The sequence below is a fragment of the Polypterus senegalus genome, chromosome 12 (genome assembly GCF_016835505.1).
Source record: "Polypterus senegalus isolate Bchr_013 chromosome 12, ASM1683550v1, whole genome shotgun sequence".
NCBI classification, from domain to species: Eukaryota; Metazoa; Chordata; class Cladistia; order Polypteriformes; family Polypteridae; genus Polypterus; species Polypterus senegalus.
Window position 1 is genome coordinate 158,903,021 of NC_053165.1, and position 21,037 is coordinate 158,924,057.

The 21,037-nt window shown below is 41.3% G+C and overlaps 2 protein-coding genes across 2 annotated transcripts in view; one reads left to right on the forward strand and one right to left on the reverse strand.

The window, feature by feature from the left end:
* The window catches only part of LOC120540032 (DDB1- and CUL4-associated factor 15-like), a 27,894-nt gene extending 17,014 nt beyond the window's left edge, over positions 1-10,880 (reverse strand). Inside the window, exons 1-3 of the mRNA XM_039770481.1 lie at positions 10,726-10,880; positions 1,104-1,201; positions 12-147 (exon numbers count right to left, since the gene is read on the reverse strand). Of these exons, the coding sequence (XP_039626415.1) occupies positions 12-147; positions 1,104-1,201; positions 10,726-10,821 (330 nt within the window). The 5' untranslated portion in view covers positions 10,822-10,880. The remainder of the gene's footprint in view (positions 1-11; positions 148-1,103; positions 1,202-10,725) is intronic.
* Positions 10,881-15,424: 4,544 nt separating this feature from the next.
* Positions 15,425-21,037, forward strand: part of LOC120540030 (podocan-like) — a 49,049-nt gene continuing 43,436 nt past the window's right edge. The window contains exon 1 of the mRNA XM_039770480.1: positions 15,425-15,506. The gene's annotated coding sequence lies outside the window, so the exon portion shown is untranslated. The remainder of the gene's footprint in view (positions 15,507-21,037) is intronic.

Consider the following 21,037-nt stretch of genomic DNA (forward strand, 5'->3'; position numbering starts at 1 on the left):
CTGTTGCTTACCTGTCGAAGTTTGCTGTGGATGTTAAATTCCCACCAATGCAGATGATAGATATAGAAAGAAAAATCATCTTCTCCGCAGTAGCTTGTGTAGGACAGTACATAGCGACCACACTTTGTGAAGCCGAGAAAGATATGTCTATAATACACACACACACACAAAAAAACAATTAGTGAAGGTCTACATTCAGCAAAGGGTAAAAAACAGGCATTAGTTGTTCAGATACTGAAAAAAATATAAAAAAGAGTTACAGATTTAACGTTTCACCTATTGAAGGTTAGAGTCAAAAAGTTAACTCTCGTTTTTAAGTGAAGGAATAATCCTTACCTTTGCTCCTTGTAAAAACACTAGGCTGATAAAACTCTACAGCTCTGAAAAGTCAATTAACCTCTAAGATATATACAAGGGATGTTCAAAAAGCTTCCGCACTTTAACTCTATTAAGAATTTCAAAAACAGACGACGTCACTTTTCTACAAAGTCACCCTCCCAGCGTCGTACCAGCTTTTTAATGACATCAGCAAAAAATGTTTTTGGTTGAGCGTGTAGCCACTGATGCATCGCTGCTTTTACATCGTCATATGAAAATCTGGTAGTGGCCAGCGATCTGCATCTGTCACACTAGTACAGCCATTTTTGAACAATTTCAATCCACCCGTAGACGACTTTTCGAGAGAGAACTTTATCCCCATACCGAGCACACCTGCAGAGATTAATTTGTGCACCCAGCACACCTTCTGCCTACAAAAAGCATATTACAGATTGCTGCTCCTCTTCGGTGCAATTTATGAGTTTTGCTGCCATCTTCATCACAGGGCGACAACTCTTCTACTAAAACTGCAAGGGCGGCCAGCTTGCCAGACAGAACTAGTCACACGACACTCTCCGACACGACCAATCACTACTCTTCCTGTCTTCACCATTTCCAACAAAAATATAACAAGTGCGGAAACTTTTTGAACGTCCCTCGTATTTTAAAATCTGCCTTAATTTAGCGGTTCGCTGTAATACTTCTAGTTCTTTTTTTTTTTTTTTAAATCAAAAAAGCCTTCCCACAGGACTGGCGACTCCACTCAGAAGTTAATGCTAACTCACCCTGCACGCAAGAACTCTTCGTCAACAATTGCTTTCAAAGAGACACAAACTCGTGGTGGCAGCTTCCGAAACAGTCGATGTGTAAGCTGGCCAGAAATCTGAGGGAGCAAGCAAGAAAATATAAAATTAATTCAATGATACTGCAATATGTGTGACACAGAAGTGACTTGCTATTCCCCTTTTTGGCCCCTTATTTGCATTACTGCAACACTCCCGACAATTTGGATGAGCTCCTTTGACAAACAAACAAACTTCAACATGCTGCAGTGGCACAGTAAGTAGAGAAACAGAAGAATAAAAGCCTGCTTAAGTATAACTTCAGGAATCCAAATAAGGCTAGTGATGTCATATTACACGACTTCTGGTCGTAGGGTATTTCAGACTTGCCAACTGCAGTTGCCAATCTTGTTACTGGACTATGTCCAATTGCTGGGCATATCAAATTTAGTGGCTGTGTGAAGACTTCCCAACACAGTTGTGCTCTTCCCTTTCTGTGGCAGCCAATAGTGTGCTACCCAACGGGTTAACAAGTACGACAAGTTTATCCCCAATCTTTGCCCCTTTTTTTCTCCTCCATTCTGCCATGGTACATAAAATGTGAGACATCAGACAGAAGAGCTTCTCTTCCGTTTGTGGAATCCAAAACACCAGCACTTCTTATTCCTTATCGTTGCATTGTACTTTCAGATGATGGGCAATCATTGGTTCTTGGCTCTTATGCACATCAAACCCTCCCCTATGACAAAAGGGAAAAATCAAAGCAGTTTGAGAGGAGAGTCATGGACTAGTTAGTGCGAGTTGCCAGGTACGTCAGACCAGACTTCACGGGAGCAATGCGGCAACTGCCTTTGACTCACCAAGATTACTTAAATAAGGATTATTATGACTGAAACAAAAAAACTGGAAAACTCTAATGTGACATGGCCTTTAATGGAGGAATTTGATTAATGCATTGGAAACTCTGCATCCTCAAATCTAATCCGGAAAAGAATCTGAGAACTACTGCTTTAGAGACACATTGACATACACAGTTTATTAAAAATTTCTTTAAAAAAAATGCTTAAGAATGCATCTTAATAGCAAGAATTTATTAAAAGGCCAAAAAGCTGAACTGTAACTCAAAATGTAAATTCCTTTAAAATTGGCTGACTTTACCAGCCAAGAGTGTCAGCTGGACAAATATTGTAACAGCTTTACTATATACTTGTAAACCTCTTTAGTAAAAGCAGTCAGAAGCACGAAGAAACGTTAAGCAGCGTCTCCCACCACTAGCTCTATACTCTTGGAATACAAGTCATAAGCTGCCAAGTCAGCCGTGATTTACTGAGCATCTGCGAGACACTTAACCAGTTCAAGTCTGAATTGTAGATATATGGAAACGAATCTGGACCTATCAAAGGTCTTTTATTTTTTATTGCTTATATATAGGACCAGTAACGGCATTATCGTGCAGTGAATACAATTGACTTGAGCATTCATAGTTTTCAGACTCTCTCTGTACATTTTGCATTCGCTTGCTCAGAGGTTGATGTGCTTGTTGCTTCCTGAGCAGCTCTGCTTTTCTCCACCCTAGCGGCCCGCATCTTCTCTTCTTTCGTTGGCATCTTTCCACATTAAAACCGATTAAGTCGGTGTTTGTGTTGCAATTGCTTAGTAAGTTTTTCTTCATTTTTCACTTAAGCTGGCACTCAAATCATTCTTGAGGCAGATTGAACACTTAAGATATGAAGAGGTAGGGGAAGTGATGGCAAAGTTGGTAGGGAATGAGAACGGCGCCTGTACAAAAGCACCATATAGCCGCCCTGCTGGCTGCTGCTGACAGACGATTCTATAATAAAATAAAAAGAGGAATAACCTTGGAGGTCAATCATCACCCCAAAAGCGCATAGTACACGTCACGTAGTACATGTGTACTAAAGTTCAGGTCAATAGTTCAAACGGTTTGCGAGCTACAGGCGATTTAAAATCCTGGACAGACAAACGGACAGCCACGGTAGCGTATTATATAAGAAGAAAGATGGCTTACAGCAAACACTGGTTTATTAAAACTGCACCCTGCAGTCCTGGGGACCCTCAGTGGCTGCAGGTTTTTGTTCCAGCCAGATTCACAATCGGTGATAATAATCGAGAACAACTGAACTCATTTAAGTACCATATACACTCACGTATTAGTCGGGTCTTGAACCCCAAAAAAAATTGACCATAAAAGTCAGACCCTGACTTATACGGCCATTCCAAAAAAAAAAAAAGTATTTATTTATTTATTTTTTTACATCTTGCCTCCTCCAATCTCACACCAGTTTCTCAGACGCATTGAATTTTGTTGCAGCAGTGCAGTTACCAATTTCTTTCGCCACTTCAACAACTTAATTTAAAACCAGCTTTACATTTTCTTCTGATCAAACGCTCCATCATAGATATAGGATGCTCTTATGATAAAAGGTATACGAGGGTATGAGATACAAAAAACAAAACCGTGCAAATGTCGCTTCTGAATAGTTCGGGTATTACCGTGTGGTCACGTAGGCATAATACATAGAGGAAAAAAAAAAAAGGCCGTGTGCTCCTCTCAGGCGGGCGTTAGCATATCGTAATCTCTTGGAACAATAGCACGAATTTTCCACATTCGACTTATACGACCAACATTATAAAATACCGGAAATTATACGGTAAAATCAAGCCCCAACTTATCCGTGGGAGAACTTAAACGCGAGTATATACAATTGCTGGTCTTGTTTTTACTCTTCTCTTATTCTGCATTCAGAAAAAACACAACAGTATGGTTTTTACATTTAAGACATTTAGAAATATTTTTATTTTTTTTCTAAACCTATAAATGCTTAGCTCTCTTTCCCCTTTTCCTGCGTAGTTTGCTCCCTTCATTTAACCCTAATAGTAACATTTAAACAACCAGCACCGCGGACACATGGAATGATGAAAGCTGCAATGACTTCAGTGTCAGACCCACTAATTAGTAAGTGATCAATTAAATAACCAAAATACCTAGAACAGCAGAATGAAAATTGGGTTGAAAATACTCGATAACATCCACCCATCAATACTCCCCCATCACTGTTTATCCAATCAGGTTTAAAGGAAGAATCAGACCTGGATGAGATGCACTCCATCCCAAGAGACATTCACGCACACACGCCACTCACTTACACTTGAATGATTTAAAATGACTAATTAAATCAATATGCACATTTGGGGAATGTTGGAGGAGGGCCATTTGACACAAGGAAAATATTCAAAGACTACACAGACTGGGATCAGAATCAAGATTCTGGAGCTGTGAGGCCAATAATATTTCTTATTTTTAAAAACTGTGTGAAATATGAAGGGCAGCATTGTAACACACTGGTCAGCACTGCTACCTCATAGTGCCATAAAACAGATACTGAATGAACCTGCGGTCAACTGTGAAGAGTTTGCACATTCATTGTGTTAGGTGGCTTACCTCACACATTCCTAAAATGTGCACATTGACTTAATTAGTCATTGTACATCATTCAGAGGCACTTTCTCCAGATACTCTGATTTCCATTCCATATCCCAAAGGCAAGCTGCTTGGGGCGGACTAGTATCTCCAAGTTAGCCCAGTAAGAGCAGGTGATGGTGTGGCAATACATCCTGAAATGCACGGACATTCCATCCAGATTGGGAACCAGTCTTACACTCAAAGCAGCCAAAATAAACCAAAACAGGATTGGCAACACCTCTGACACTCATAGCTTGTTCTCCGTTTTCACCCCTCTCCTCAACCCCCTTGACTGTTTGATGACTTTGCAAACTTTTATCAGAAAAAGGTAGCCATCACCACAACATTCTCTTCTCTCCACCACTGACATTTCCAACCTCCTCTCTAGACGCCCCAATATCTGATCACTTGACCCCAGTCCCTCACATCTTTGCCTCACTCATTTCTGCAACTACACACATCAACAACACCTCACCCAGCACAGGCACTTTTCCCTTCACTGTTCAAACAGGCCCTAATAACTCTTCTTCTCAAGAAGCCCACGTTTGACCCATCATTAAGTAGCTAATTACAGACCAGTCTCTCTTCTCTCCTTTCTATCTAAAGCACTGGAATGCATTGTCTTGTAATCAAGGCTCTTCCTTTCTTCTACAGAACAGACTTCTTGATCCTAATCAGTCAGGCTTCAAGAAGGGACCCTGCAACGAGACATTTTACAGAAGAGAAGAGCTTACAACATGGCACCTTGTCCTCATCCTGCTAACTGACTACTCTGCCTTCAACACAGCCAACCACCACATCCTCCTTGAAAACCCTCTCTGACCTTGGAATCACTGGGACTGCCCTTGAGTGGTTTGCATCTTGCCTTTTGGGCAGACCCTGGGCATGGAGAGATGTCGAGGGTGAATCACTCATGTCTCAAGGATCAGTGCCCGGCCCTCTCCTCCTCTTCTCTATACACTACCTTACTAGATTACAGTTTATTTGTTCCTATGGAAAAATAAAAATTTTGCAGAACTTCAAAAAAACGTATACACATATAGTCTCTGTGTGTGTGTGTGTGTGTGTGTATGTATACATACAGTACAGGCCAAAATTCAACGCATTTTCTTTATTTTCATGACCATTTACATTGGTAGACTCTCACTGAAGGCATCAAAACTATGAATGAACACATGTGGAGTTATGTACTTAACAAAAAAAGGTGAAATAACTGAAAACATGTTTTATATTCTAGTTTCTTCAAAATAGCCACCCTTTGCTCCGATTACTGCTTTGCACACTCTTGGCATTCTCTCGATGAGCTTCAACAGGTAGTCACCTGAACTGGTTTTTCACTTCACCGGTGTGCCTTATCAGGGTTATTTAGAGGAATTTCTTGCTTTATCAAAGGGGTTGGGACCAGCAGTTGTGTTGTGCAGAAGTCAGGTTAGTTGGACGATCATTTATTTTTCAACCGGACAATGACCCCAAACACACCTCCAGGCTGTGTAAGGGCTATTTGACCAAGAAGGAGAGTGATGGAGTGCTGGAAATGGTCATGAAAATAAAGAAAACACATTGAATGAGGAGGTGGGTCCAAACTTTTGGCCTGTACTGTATACACACACACATATAAGGCTCTACCATCCTGTCCCATGTCTTATCTTATCAGTGCTATGCCAAAGATACTTAGCTGTCATTCCCTCCAGACCAGGGGTCGCCAAATCCGGTCCTGGAGGACCACCGTGGCTGCAGGTTTTCATTCTAACCCTTTTCTTAACGAGTGACCTGTTTTTGCTACTAATTAACTTCTTTTGAATTCATTTTATTTGACTTGCTCTTGAAGACTCGGACCCCTTAATTGTTCCTTTTTCCTTAATTAGCAGCCAAACAATAATGAGATACAAAATGAACCAAAACAACTGGTGTCCATCATACAATATCTGAAAATAAAGAAAGGTGAAGGTCTCAGGAATGTTGATCTTCTCAGGTCCTCAAAACATTTTCACAAAGCTCTTAGAAAGAGAAAATCGACAATTTCGGAAATGTCTGCTATTACACAATGAAAGCAGCAGCAAGTCACGAAATTAAAGAACGGGTTTAATTAACAACAAGACTCGGTGCCTCATTAAACAGCTGGTTGGAGTGAAATTGGTTGGCGTTTGAGGCCCTGACTTAGTTGGTCTTCTGTTGGCTCACTTACTTCATATTTCATTTCTATTTGGGTGCCAGAAATGAAGCAATTCAGAGGAATGATGAAGAAATTCAGGGGAGCAAATCTTATAAAGAAAACAAACAAAAAAAAAAAACCCAAGTCAATTAAAATGAATTCACAAGAACTTAATTAGCAGCACAAACAGGCACTCATTTAAAAAAAAATGGGGTTAGAATGAAAAACTGTAGCCACGGTGGTCCTCCAGGACTGGATTTGGCGACCCCTGCTCTAGAGGACCACATGGTATCAGTTGGAATCTCGCCATGTATCACCGATATTGTCACTTGGATGAAAACGAACACCATCTCCAACTCAACCTGGCAAAGATGGAGGAGCGGAGGTAACATGGTCTATTCAGCACCACATCTCTGTTCAGCTCGGCTCTTTATTGCAAAACACTTGCCAAGTCATTCTGGGTGGTGATAAATGACCAGCTGTCCCTTAGAGACCATGCTGCCATAGTCTTTCAGATTCACTCTATACAATACTCACAAGATCAGACTGTACATAACAAATTTCAGAACAACCTCTGCTCCAAGCTTTGGTTGTGTCACATCTGGATTACTGCAACTCTCAGCTGACAAGAGTACCTGCATGTCTCACAAAACTATTGCAGTCAATACAAATTGGTGTTCAACTAGACAAGGTGGGCTCACGCCACTTCTCTTTTCAGATTACTACACTTACTGCCTACAGCAGCGCTATTAAGCTCAAATCCTTAACACTTGATTGCAGAGTAGTCAATGGGTCAGCACTAATGCTGTCGACCCTCACAAAAGGACAGAGCAGCACACACCATTGTACATCAGTGAGGCAGAAATGGAGAGAAGAAAACCTTTTCAATTTCAAAGTGTTTATACAAGTAAGGATCTTACCTGGTTCCACAACATCATTCGATTGGCAAAGACATCAACAGTGTTTGCACTTCCAGAGAAGGCTAAAGAAATTTGGCATGGCCGCCAGAATCCTCACAAGCTTTTATAGAGGTACTATTGAAAGCATTCTAACCGATGCCATCACGGTCTAGTTTGGTACCTGTCTTTTCAAAGGACTGCAAAGCCCTACGGTAGGTGGTGAGGACGGTCCAAAACCATTTAAGGAACAATCCTATCAACTCTGGACAACATCAACCATGCTAGAGTCATAAGGAGGGCCCACAGCATTATACAGGAACAGCACCCACCCTCAACAGAGAACTGTCACACTCTTAACATCGGGCAGTCGCTACAGGAGTGTAAGGCTACAGATCAGTTTTTACCAGTAGACAATTAGACACGTGAATGATTCCTGCACATTACCACTGGCCCTCACAATAACCGACTTCACTGGCACATCGGTCCAGCCAGTAATTTACCTGCTCCATTCACCCTTTGCATTATGATATCTGTATTGCATGGTTTTTCGATTACATTTTAATCTCACAATCCGATTCCTGTTAACATGATACTCATGTTAATTTCACTATACAAGCTTACATTGTACTGCTGTATTTAATGAGGAAATTGGTTTTTCTTATACATCGTCTATTGACTATTTGCACATAATTGTATTGTCTTGTGCGTAAGGTGTGAATATATTGGGGACGGGAACAGCATGCATAGTACGATTTTCATGGTACAGTGGGTCTGACTGTTGAAGCCAATGTGACATTAGACAACTTTTCCAGTAATTTTCAGTCATAGCTTTCACTTACAAAATCTTAGGAAGTCAGAACCAATTGGCAAGACACTCTTGTAAAGCCAGTGTGACATACCCAACAAATGAGGCCATCTAGTATGCAACTCACTGCAATAAAATCAAACAGGTTTGCTTTTATCTTTAGTCACAGGGGCAGACTCTGTGGGCACAAGCGCCGACAACCAGTGAAAGCTCATCAAGAAGCACAATGCACAGAATGTAACAATTAGGAATAACCTGCGTGTTTTAAACCTTGCAAACATAGACGAGACTGATCTTTATGATGTGTTTTATGTACTAAAACAGAGTGGAGAAAAGAAAAAAACAAAAAGGGCACCGAGAGTGCAGCTGAACTCCTGTACCTGTTAACCCTTAATGTAGCACCAGCCAGCTCCATCAAACAGCATAAAGCTTTGGACCTCAAACAGAAGAGAAGCTGGTCTGTCTGATATCTCATGTGTTACAAACAATAATATATAAAAACAAAATACTAAGATTGCTGCTGAACTCGCCACAGCCATTAACCCTTTCATACAGTGCCAGCTCCATTAGACGGAACAATATTTTCCATGAGAAAAAGACAAGCTCAACTGTGCTAGATGACTGGCACACAATCACTAAATGCGATATGGCCAGCGAATTTCAGTCATTTCAAATTACATGGTCTGGGCGACGAGATCAGCAACTGCAGTCATACCTCAACAACCAGATCATCTTTTTTCAGATCTTCCTGTCCTCATCATCTTGCCCGGTTACATCCATCATGTCCTCTCTAACAATATCCACAAACCTCCTTTTAGGCCTTCCTCTTGCCTGGCAGCTCTATCTTTAACATCCTTCTCCCAATGTACCCAGCACCTCTCCTCTGCACACATCCAAACCAACACAATGTCGCCTCTCTGACTTTGTCTCCCAACCTGAGTTGACCCTCTTATATATATGGAAACACTTGCGAGGGCCTCTACTCCTTCTCAACCACTCAGGCTACTGATAAATGGCATCTGGCAATGCCAGCTCTGCATGGCATCAAATCACAATCCAGAGTCATTTCATGTGTAGTTTCTAGATGGTGGAATGAGCTGCCCACCTCCATTTGCAGTTTCCTCACTCCCTCGATGTGCTCAAAAAAAACGTTAGATGCCTTTGTTTAATAAATTTCTATGTACCCAATTTGGCTCTTGATCAGAAGGCAGACGCCACTTGTTTTTAAGATTAGGCACCTACTCTACATTTTTAAGATTAGGGGCTCTGGTGTACCTGACCTTGCCCCCACTAACCTTAAATTCAGGGTTTGTAGTAGGGGTAGGCCAGTCAAAAACAAACAACAAGAAGGGGATGGCGCCTGCTTTCTGGGCAAGACCCTCCAATTTTAGTTTTTTTTTTTTTTATTTAAAATTAAGGAATTGTGATATTCGATTTTGTATCCTTATCCTATCACGGTTTTTTTCCCCCAAAAACAGTTCCCCTGGGTGATCTCTTTTGGAATTCGCTTTGGATAAAAGCGTCTACTAAGCAAATAAATATAAGTACTTTAAATAAATGGATGGATAGCTGGATAAATATGAACAGGAGAAAACAAATGAGCAACGCTATTCAGCCCTGATTCTTGGATGCAAACATCTACCCTTTTAGTATAAAACGAGGAAAACGTGAGCCAAATGTGGACGGGATGCCGACCCACCGTTTGCCTCACTCACATACTGTATACGATTCAAACAAAATGGTAAGTCTATGGCATTAAAGGTCGCCCGAATAGTTTTCTTTGCAACGACTACGATCGGCCATTGACCTGACGGAGATGCTCCAGAGATTCAATGCAGCGGCATAAACAGTATTAGTATCTGCGTTGCTTTTAATTCAAAGGGCTTGAAAGGGAACTGTATTTCTTGGACGCTTGCATTTGTGTTCTCATTAAAAAACAAACGCAGATTGCGCGATCGCATTAACTATAATGATTTTTGTGTATAGCTCTACATTTCATTAAAACCAATTGGCAATTCAGCCTGAACCGTTTCTAGCCACGCTTTAAATCGGCTTAATGAAACATTTAAATCTCCACTGCAGATATGAAATCGTATCTTGCAGCTCATCTCGGACACTAATGTGCCTCTTGTTTTCGAAGGTCCGCTCGCGGCGCCGCATCCAGGACACTAACGAGCGGCCCCGCTTCCCGTCAATATCTCCCATCCTTGGCCTTGTCTAACCTCTCCGCTCAACAACACGCCTCCTACGCTCAATTTTAAATCGACGACCCACTTCCTCCATACCTTGCCTCTGCTGAGCAGCTTCACGACATTATCCCGAGGTTTTTTAACCGGTTTCTGCTTGTTGTCTTCTCGCTGGGATTTCGAGCTGGGCGCCATTTTTCCACCGTTCCGCGCCTCCGCTCGCCCTGCACCCGTCGCGCTATTGGTCTCCTCCCAAGCTTTGCGATTTCTGATTGGTTGTTAACCGCGCTGAAACGCCTCAGCTCGTGTGAACAGGATGTGATTGGCGAGTATACGTAGACCTGCCCAGTCTGTCAGCTTTAGCCTTTGATTGGTTGACTAGTACTATCAATCATATTTCCCCGCTGAAGTACGGCTTGTTCGTGCGACCTTCAGTCTGATGGTACATTTAAAATGTTTTTTATACTCAAGTCAAAAAAATGTAGTCTAGTAAATTTAGTCTTTCAGTGCTGATTATTTAATTATTTAAGTTATTATTATACTTCATTGTTGCAAGCTGATTTTACTCTGTAATTCTATATTATTCATTCATTCGTCCGTTTCCTGATCTTGCTAATTCGAATTGTAATAATATAAAATAACAATGTCAGACTCAGACCTGTTAAGTTCAATTAAGTTCGTAGAATCTAACGAAAAATACTCCAAAAATAAACAAAATACGTGTTACAAGAGTTCCATGTACTGCTGTGCCAGATTAAAACCAGCTGATGTCCCTTTGACCTTCCTTAATTGCTTTGCTGACAAGATACCCAGTAAATGATGAATATGAATTAGGAGATTAAAATTCTGTTTATTTCCAGGCTGAACCCCTGACAGATATTAAATATAAACTTTCTTATTTAAATATTTATTTAACACTAAATTATTAAGACACAGTACCACACTGACGAGCAAGAAGTAATCTACTGTATATATGTAAAATGTAAATTTGACTGACTTGCTAACTCAACCATCCACAAATATATTATCTTTTATTTAGTTAAAAAGCTGAAATTTGGCAAGATTGAACATCTAGGTGAGTGGGTGTCCATTAAGAAAGGACACTTCAGTATATCAAGGGGTAGAACATGCAGTGGAAATACAAAATACCCCAAGTTCTCAAGAATGTGTCGACTGATTTGATTACAAATTGTCGACATTATCAAAAAAAGGAAATTAGCAGATCCATGTTGACAATAAATTTCGTATTTGTCAATATTAATATTAATAGTTTAGCTGTGCTTATGTGCATGTTCAGTGCTGTGCTAAGAGGGGGCTTTAGGCGAACAAAGGACACGGAAGTGATTGATGGGCCACACAAACCGCCCCACTGTCCAATAGGGTACATGGACGAGTGAAGAAGAGGCTGAAGTTCTGAACAGGATAAAGAGATGGGATCACGTGAGGTGTGAAATAGAAAGAGAAAGTTCTTCAAAACTCATGGAATATGCGAAACTAAATGGTTAACAAGTGCGCCATAAAGCTTCAGTGAGGATGCCAGGCACTGTGGATGTGAATGCAGGTGCTGCTTTGCCAGAAGCAAGAATGGAAGGAGAGACAATAGTAGAGATGGAAGTCAGTCAGTCAGTCAGTCAGTCAGTCATTTTTCAACCCGCTATATCCTAACTACAGGGTCACAGGTGTCTGCTGGAGCCAATCCCAGCCAGCACAGGGCGCAAGGCAGGAACAAATCCCGGGCAGGGCACACACATACACACACACCAAGCACACACACGGGACAATTGAGGATCGCCAATGCACCTAACCTGCATGTCTTTGGACTGTGGGAGGAAACCCACACAGATACGGGGAGAACATGCAAACTCCACGCAGGGAAGAGGTGGAAGTGTTGTCCTCCAATTGAAGTCAAGCCAGGACTGACGGCATCAGTTTAATCTTAACGTGCCCCACACAAGCTACTCTATTGTCCTTACTGTATGTTATGTTCTGTGTATTGTGATGTATTGTGTTGTATTGACCCCCTTCTTTTTGACACCCACTGCACGCCCAACCTACCTGGAAAGAGGTCTCTCTTTGAACTGCCTTTCCCAAGGTTTCTTCCATTTTTTCCCTACAAGGGTTTTTTTGGGAGTATTTCCTTGTCATCTTAGAGAGTCCAGGCTGGGGGGGCTGTCAAGAGGCAGGGCCTTTTAAAGCCCATTGCGGCACTTCTTGTGTGATTTTGAGCTATACAAAAATAAATTGTATTGTATTGTATATGCATTCACATCTACAGAATTTGAAAGGGGACCTCATACCCCCCGTCCTCTAAGATGGTTTACATTTATATGTGCGTCTCTTTACTTTGAACAGGGATCCCTCCCTCCACTCTCTGAAATTCTTTACATGTACATTTGCATCTGCAAACTTTGAGTTAGCAGCGTAAACAAATTACAATGATTTTAAGTTGCCTGAAGAAGGGGCCTAAGCTGCTTCGAAAGCTTACATATTGTAATCTGTTCAGTTAGCAGGTAAAATGTCATTTTTTAAAAATTCTCATTGCAATATAAATGAATGAAAATCATAAACATCTAATGATAATAACAACAAGCTATGTTACCTGTCAAAGATAAGTAATAAAATACATATAAAAAAACTTAACTGATATCTCTTGCCTTACATGTACCCTCAGCATTCCTCCTTCGCCTTTCCTTCATATCCTTCTGTGTCTCAACCTCTCTTTTCCGGCACTTTGTCCCTCAATCACATTCCCATGAAGGTTGCTTCCCAGAATCTGTCATTTTGTGGTGCGTTGCTCGCTTTCTGTTCATTTTTTGACTACCGCCAATGGTAGACGAGCCTCCATTACCTGCTGTGAAAACATCGTTTGTATTCTTGCAACTACTCCCCATCTCAGCATTCCTCCTATGCCTTTCCTTGGTATCCTTGTGTGTGTTACCCTTCCTTGCCTGGCAGTTTCTCTCTCAATGCTTGACTAAGCAACTACAGCCAGTTTGACCAATCGGATTGTTCAGAGGGACTGTTCACACACACACACACACACACATACGCACGCAGACATTTATATAGATAGAGATATACTGAAATGTCACCTAATGTCTACCGCTTACCCATTTGTATACAAAAGAATACACTTTCCTGTAACGCTGTGTTTTGCAAAGACTCAACAAAAGCCAAGTCATTAGGAAAAGCAGAAATTTATCTACATCAGAAATGTTTCATTCATGGGCAATTGTGTCTAGAAAGTTCCAGATTAAGTCGCTTCATTGACCTAATAATACTTTTATTACTTCTTACTTAACTGACTCCTTTATCCAAGGCAACTTACATTTCAAATAGAATCGGTTACGTCTCTTTTGTTGTAGTCAGTAGTGGGATTTGAATCCACAGCTTCAGGGTTTGATATTCAAAGCTTTAAACACTGGTGTCAGCAGTGGGATTTGAATCCACAACATTAGGATTTGAAATTGAAAATCTTAAGCACTACACTACGCTGTCTACCAATAATGTTAGGCCTTGGTAAAAAAAAAAATATTGTGTACAGGGTGAGTCAAAATTATGTTAGCACTAATGGATTATTTTTCTTCTGCAGATAAGCGTACACCATGGGTGATAGATTAACACTAGACCAAAGAAGAGCGGTTGCAAGGTTGCAATTCTTTGTATGGTGAAGGAGTGCATGTATAGCAGGAAAGTTAGTGATATCAATGACCTGAAGGACAGAATACGGGCTGTGGTGTCATCTATTCCCCGTGAAACGTGTGTCCGGGCTTTAAATGGCACTGTTGCTGGTTGGTTTTTGTGTGTTGAATGTGATGGCGAACAGCTTGAGACATTCCTGTAAATCATCTTGCACATATGAAGTATGTTTTGTGAATAAATTGTTTCCGCCATTCAGATGTTAACATAATGTTGACTAACCCTGTTCTTAGTTATAAATTACTTCTCAAACATCAGAGAATATGACAGCACTATTACTGAGGCCTATTGTCTTACAAAACATAACACACCTAAATCCTGAACGTAGACTGGCTGAGCAGCAGACAAGCACGGTGGCTCGTAGGCATGCAAGTCAAAGTCCAGGCCACAGAAAGCAGAATGCCCCAGAAAAAGAAGTGACCGGCGTAAATAAGTTATAGCGTAATGACAATTGCATAATTAGATCTGGAACACCTTATAAATGTGTTCCCATCCAGTGTTGTCTCTTATCTTATTATTGCTGCTTTTCAAGTGCCTTGTGTAGGAATATGTGGCATTGGGGACATTCATATGCATAATGATTATTTTTTTTATTATACTTTATTAATTTATTAATCCTGAAGGAAATGACTTGGTTTTTTGCATACCCCTTGGGGTCAGAGCACAGGGTCAGCCATTGTACAGCGTCTGCCCCTGGAGCAATTGAAGGTTAAGGGCCCAGCAGAGTCGGGTCTCTTTTGGCGGTGACGGGGATTTGAACCGGCAACCCTCAGGGTACCAGTGCAGATCCTTAGCCTCAGAGCCACCACTATGTCCCAATAATATACATTTATATACAACACTAAGCACTGAAGTCCTCACCCTCCCCCTAGTGGTTGATTCACCTGATTGTGCCCTGAAATTACCCTGTGTGTTCTCATCTTCACTGGAACTTCTCTAACAGACTATTGTGTAACCGAGGGTCGCGTAACTTGTCCAACAGCTTGTAAAAAGTACTTGGGGTCTTATTTGGCTAAGCACACCAAAGTGAGCACACATTCTGTAAACTTTACACATGTTGGATGGGATTTGCTTACCGTCTGCTGTGTTATCATTTTAGGCCCACTGGATCACAGAGAACAGAAATCTATTCTGGAACAAAGAAGGCGATCTAAGCTCTCCACCACGGCAACTAATGGCAGGTGACACATCACTTTTATATTGTTTTGTATTTGTGTCTGTTTATTTTGTTTTAGCCAACAATTTTAAAATACCAGCTAAAATGGTACAATTGTTTCCAAATGCCTACAGCCTGAATGCTGGCCAGATAAGTGACTCACTCAGGGTCACACTGGGACAAGTACATACAGCAGTAAGGGGTGGGGGCATCCTGCCGCTTTCCTCAGATATTGGCCTTAAATCATCCACTTCTTTCAATGCAGGTTACCATGCAATAATTAAATTAGCCCTGTGTGAATAAGGGTCTCTGTGTGTGTGTGTGTGTGTGTGTGTGTTCGGAGATTGGCACCTGTCTTGACCCTGAGGCTGCCTGGTTAGATACGGACCCTCATTAACCCTGAACTGCATTTGTTTTGCCAGTCGGTATTTCATTAAAATCAATGGGCAAATGCCAATGACCAGCTGCAGAGCTGCTTTTAGCACTGTGAGAAACACCTAAATATCTGTATTGTCATGGGGTGGGTGAAACTCACCAAGCTCGTTATTGGAACGGTCTGTTCTCGCACCCTAAACTTCACACACACACAGACTCTATCCATTTAAGTACTGTTTATGAGTGATGCCTACAATGCCCATCACTCTCTAGTACTCCACATAGGACGCACGAGCTTCAGAATAAACAACACACAGATGTCTATGTGATACTTAAAGGATGGCACACTTTGGTTAAAAACTCTTACTTACCAACAAAGTGTTTACACTCACCATGAGCTGAGCTTCTTTTGGGGTGTCCCCCTCAACACGCTAAACCCCATGAGAAAGATAGTGGCAATCTCCCCACACTAGGTGCCATGTTTTTACTGTATTACTTCAGTCACTCTAGGTATAAAACCAAAATATTGAAATTTAAAAGCAAATTAGTTTTTATTAAAATAGAAACAGCACTAGAATCTACTATATAATAAAACACTAAGGTCTGTGTGTCCAGTCCCTCAGAGCAATCTGACTGGTCAGTTTAGCTTTGGTGTGATTGGTCAGTTTAGCTTTGGTGATGCGACAAAATAGGAACTGTGAGTGTGAGACACAAGAGGAGGAGTAAAGGCACATAAAGCAAGCTGAGGGAGTCGGCTACAAAATCAGCAAAATATAAAACCAGACAGGAGGTTAGAAAGCCACCTTGAAAGTAATGACAGAGTCTTAGAAGCAGTCTTTACGGAAATGTGTTTGAGAGAGGCAGCACCGGTGAAGAATACAAGGGAAAGGCCCTGAAGATACGTGTATGGCAAGAGATAGCAATTATTTTTCAAATTATTATACGTGTGTGTATATATATATATATATATATATATATATATATATATATGTGTGTGTGTGTGTGTGTATGTATATATATATATATATATATATAAAGCAGACTGTAACAATCTTGCGGCCTTCTATGTATGTTATCATCCAGTTGATGGTTAGTAACCACAAGGGGGCGCCAGAGAGCCCCAGACACAGCAATACAGTCCACAATACAGTATAAGAATATAAATACAATAAAGAGTTTTTATTCCACAAAGCACCTTCTAATAAACACCTCTCCAACAAATAGTCACAGTTTAATATATAAAGCAGACTGTAACAGTCTTGTGGTCTTGTATGTATGTTATCATCCATCCAGTTGACACTCGAAACATTTCTGGTGTGCTCCTTAAAAGCAACTGACAGCTTTATCATGAAAAATCCATAGTATTATTTGTTTGTTGTTTATTTGTTTTTGTTAACTATATTTTCATCTTGCATTATTTTTATTGTAACAATGTTGTAGTGGTAATAGAATTAAATCAACCTAATAATAATATTAATTTAATTTAATTGAATATATATATTCAGATATATATGAGGATGTTGATGGAAAAGTTTAGAGAAGGTCAGAGAAGGCCAGAAGGAGTTGCATGACATCTTTGTGGACCTGGAGAAAGGATATGACAGGGTGACTGAGAGGAGCTGTGGTATTGTATGAGGAAGTCGGGAGTGGCAGAGAAGTACGTAAGAGTTGTACAGGATATGTACGAGGGGAGTGTGACCGTGGTGAGGTCTGCGGTACGAGTGATGGAGGTGGGATTGCATCAGGGATCGGCTCTGAGCCCTTTCTTATTTGCAGTGGTGATGGACAGGTTGACAGGCGAGATTAGACAGGAGTCCCCGTGGACTATGATTTTTGTTGGTGATATTGTGATCTGTAGTGTGAGTAGGGAGCAGGTTGAGGAGACCCTGGAGAGGTGGAGATATGAGAAGAGAGGAATGAAGGTCAGTAGGACCACCGTGACAGAATACATGTGTGTGAATGACAGGGAGGTCAGTGGAATGGTGAGGATGCAGGGAGTAGAGTTGGCGAAGGTGGATGAGTTTAAATACTTGGGATCAACAGTACAGAGTAATGGGGATTGGGGAAGTAGAAGTGAAGAAGAGAGTGCAGGCAGGGTGGCGTGGGTGGAGAAGAGTGACAGTGAAGGTCTACAGGACGGTAGTGAGACCAGCTGTGTTATATGGGCTGGAGACGGTGGCACAGGAGACAGAGCTGGAGGTGGCAGAGTTAAAGATGCTAAGATTTGCATTGGGCGTGATGAGGATGGACAGGATTAGAAATGAGGACATTAGATGGTCAGTTAAAGTTAGACAGTTGGGAGACAAAGTCAGAGAGGCGAGATTGCGTTGGTTTGGACATGTGCAGAGGGGAGATGCTGGGTATATTGAGAGAAGGGTGCTAAGGATAGAGCTGCCAAGGAAGAGGAAAAGACGAAGGCCTAAGCAAAGGTTTATGGATGTGGTAAGAGAGGACATGCATGTGATGGGTGTGACAGAACAAGATGTCGAGGACAGAAAGATATGGAAGAAGATGATTCGCTGTGGCAACCCCTAACAGGAGCAGCCGAGAGACGAAGAATTTATTTTATATATATATATATATATATATATATATATATATAGATACATACAGTATATATACTGTATATTTATATATATGCACACACTAGCCGTCCCATGCGACTACGCCTGTGTATTAGTGAAAAAGGACAGTGCTGGCTCCCCACTCCTGATGCCACGCTTCCCCCTCTCCTTGGCCTGCCACCTCTGTCTCGGATCAGCTCAAACATATCACTCCTGCAAGTGAAGTATGATTCTTGGCATGATGAGAGAAGTCTCAAAATCAATCAGAATGTTCAAGCAAATTCTAGAGAAAAACCCAATTTAAACCCGTCAAGTAGTTCTCTCGTTCTCTAGCTAAGCGGATGTAAGATACGCCCCGAGGCTGGCGCATGAACAAGGAGGGCCCCACCTCCTTCCCCTCGGCCCACTGTGTCTCCCTTGAATTTATGCAAATAAATCGGTACCACAGGCAAACTGTGATACTTAGCGCAATGCGGGAACTCGCAAAATCAACTGGAATGCTCAAATAAATTATACAAAAAAACCTGAACTAAAGATGTTGGATTTTATATATATATATATATATATAGAGAGATACAGGATATGCATTTGACGACAATGGGGTGCCACTAAGCCCCAAACCTCAGACACAATATTACCCAAAACAGTTCCAGATTCAAATAAAGAATTTCATTTCACCAAAATAAATAGGCAAATGTGCAAAAGCAACCAAACTACAATTATAAAGCAAGTGTCTCTTCTTTCTCTCCTTCCACTCCTCTTGTTGAGGGTTGCCCACTGCCTCCCAACTCTGAGTCATCATAGTGAGACGGGGGCTCATTTTAAGTTGGACCTGGGAATTCTTCCAGATGCCATAGCGTATCCTCATGGAAACATTTCCCAGTCATGTGGAAACCAGAGAGGTTCTCCTACGACAGCACCCTGGGACCATGACAGGGCTGCACTTCCAGACTTCAACTCCCATGTACTCCTGCAGATGTCCAAACTGGGACGCCTCAGGAGGACCACTGCCACCTTTCATATGAGGGATGGACCTGCTTTTGGCCTGCAGCATCCACTGGTCCATCCTTTATATACCTTCTGCCAGGCAAGAAGTCATTTTCCCATCCAGGTGGCATAACCATCTGTCCTTCATGGCACTTACTATATACTGTATAGTAATTAGTATTTTACTAATATATACTGTATAGTAAAATATGCAGCAGACAAAGATAAAGAGTTGGGGCACCAACTTGGCCAAAGAGTGAAGACAAAAATGAACTGCCCAAGATCCAAAACAGACTAGCTCATCTGTTTAACATGGTGCTGGGGTGGTATGGCTTGAACATGTACAGTCATATGAAAAAGTTTGGGAACCCCTCTTAATTTTTTGGATTTTTGTTTCAAAGTAGCAACTTCCTTTTAATATACGACATACCTTATGGCAACAGTAGTATTTCAGCAGTGACATTAACTTTATTGGATTAACAGAAAATATGCAATATGCATCATAGCAAAATTAGACAGGTGCAGAAATGTGGGCACCTCAACAGAGATATGACATCAATACTTAGTTGAGCCTCCTTTTGCTCCTTTTAGCATCTCGACGCTGTCCTCCTGTAGCCTTTGATGAGTGTCTGGATTCTGGATGGAGGTATTTCTGACTATTCTTCATACAAAATCTCTCCAGTTCAGTCAATGTGATGGCTGCCGAGCATGAACAGCCTGCTTCAAACCATCCCATAGACTTTCGAAGATATTCAAGTCAGGGGACTGTGACGGCCATTCCAGAACATTGTACTTCTCCCTCTGCATGAATGCCTTTGTAGATTTCCAACTGTGTTCTGGGTCGTCGTCTTGTTGGAATATCCAACCCCTGCTTAAGTAACTTCAACTTCAAATTTGCCTTTTAATGACACCTGTATCGTTTGATTTATAATTTGAGACTGCGGAGCCGTGGACTAAATCAAGGAGAAATGTGCCTTTGCCTCAAACATTATGAAGTGGTACAGTAGGTACAGTAAAGTCATTTGCATAGCAAAAAGCTATTTGTTTGCAGAGGGACAAATAAAGTGTATTTTCACATAACACCATGGGTATACTTCATTTAGTTTCAGCACCGACACCAGCCCTTAAGTTGATTGCAGTTATTCCATTTCGGTTCACTGGCAGGTTACACATCTCACAGAAATTCACAAGGGGGTTTAGTGTAACAATCCTAAATACACTGAACCCTGGCAGCATCAGTCACAAGGCAGGAGCCCACCCTGGATGGGGTGCCAACCGATCAGAGTGCCCACTCACAAATACCATGCCCTCATATCTATACGTGGGAGAGAAACTGGAGTATCTGGAGAAAAGCCCACCTACACACTGGCGGAGAATAGAGACTAAAATGTTGACTTTGGTACCAAAACCACCTTCATGGAACACGGCATTGAAACTAAACAACCAATAAACAGAGCAATATTAACAAAATGTAGATAATTCATAAAAACACTTTAAAATAGTACAAAGGGACAAAGTATATGAAAATCAACATAGGCCAGGGAGCGCACAGAATACTCGGAAGGTGAATTTTTATTGAATTGTAAGACAGGGTCGCCGTGCGCTGCGCTTCTCTTTCTGGAGGCACAGT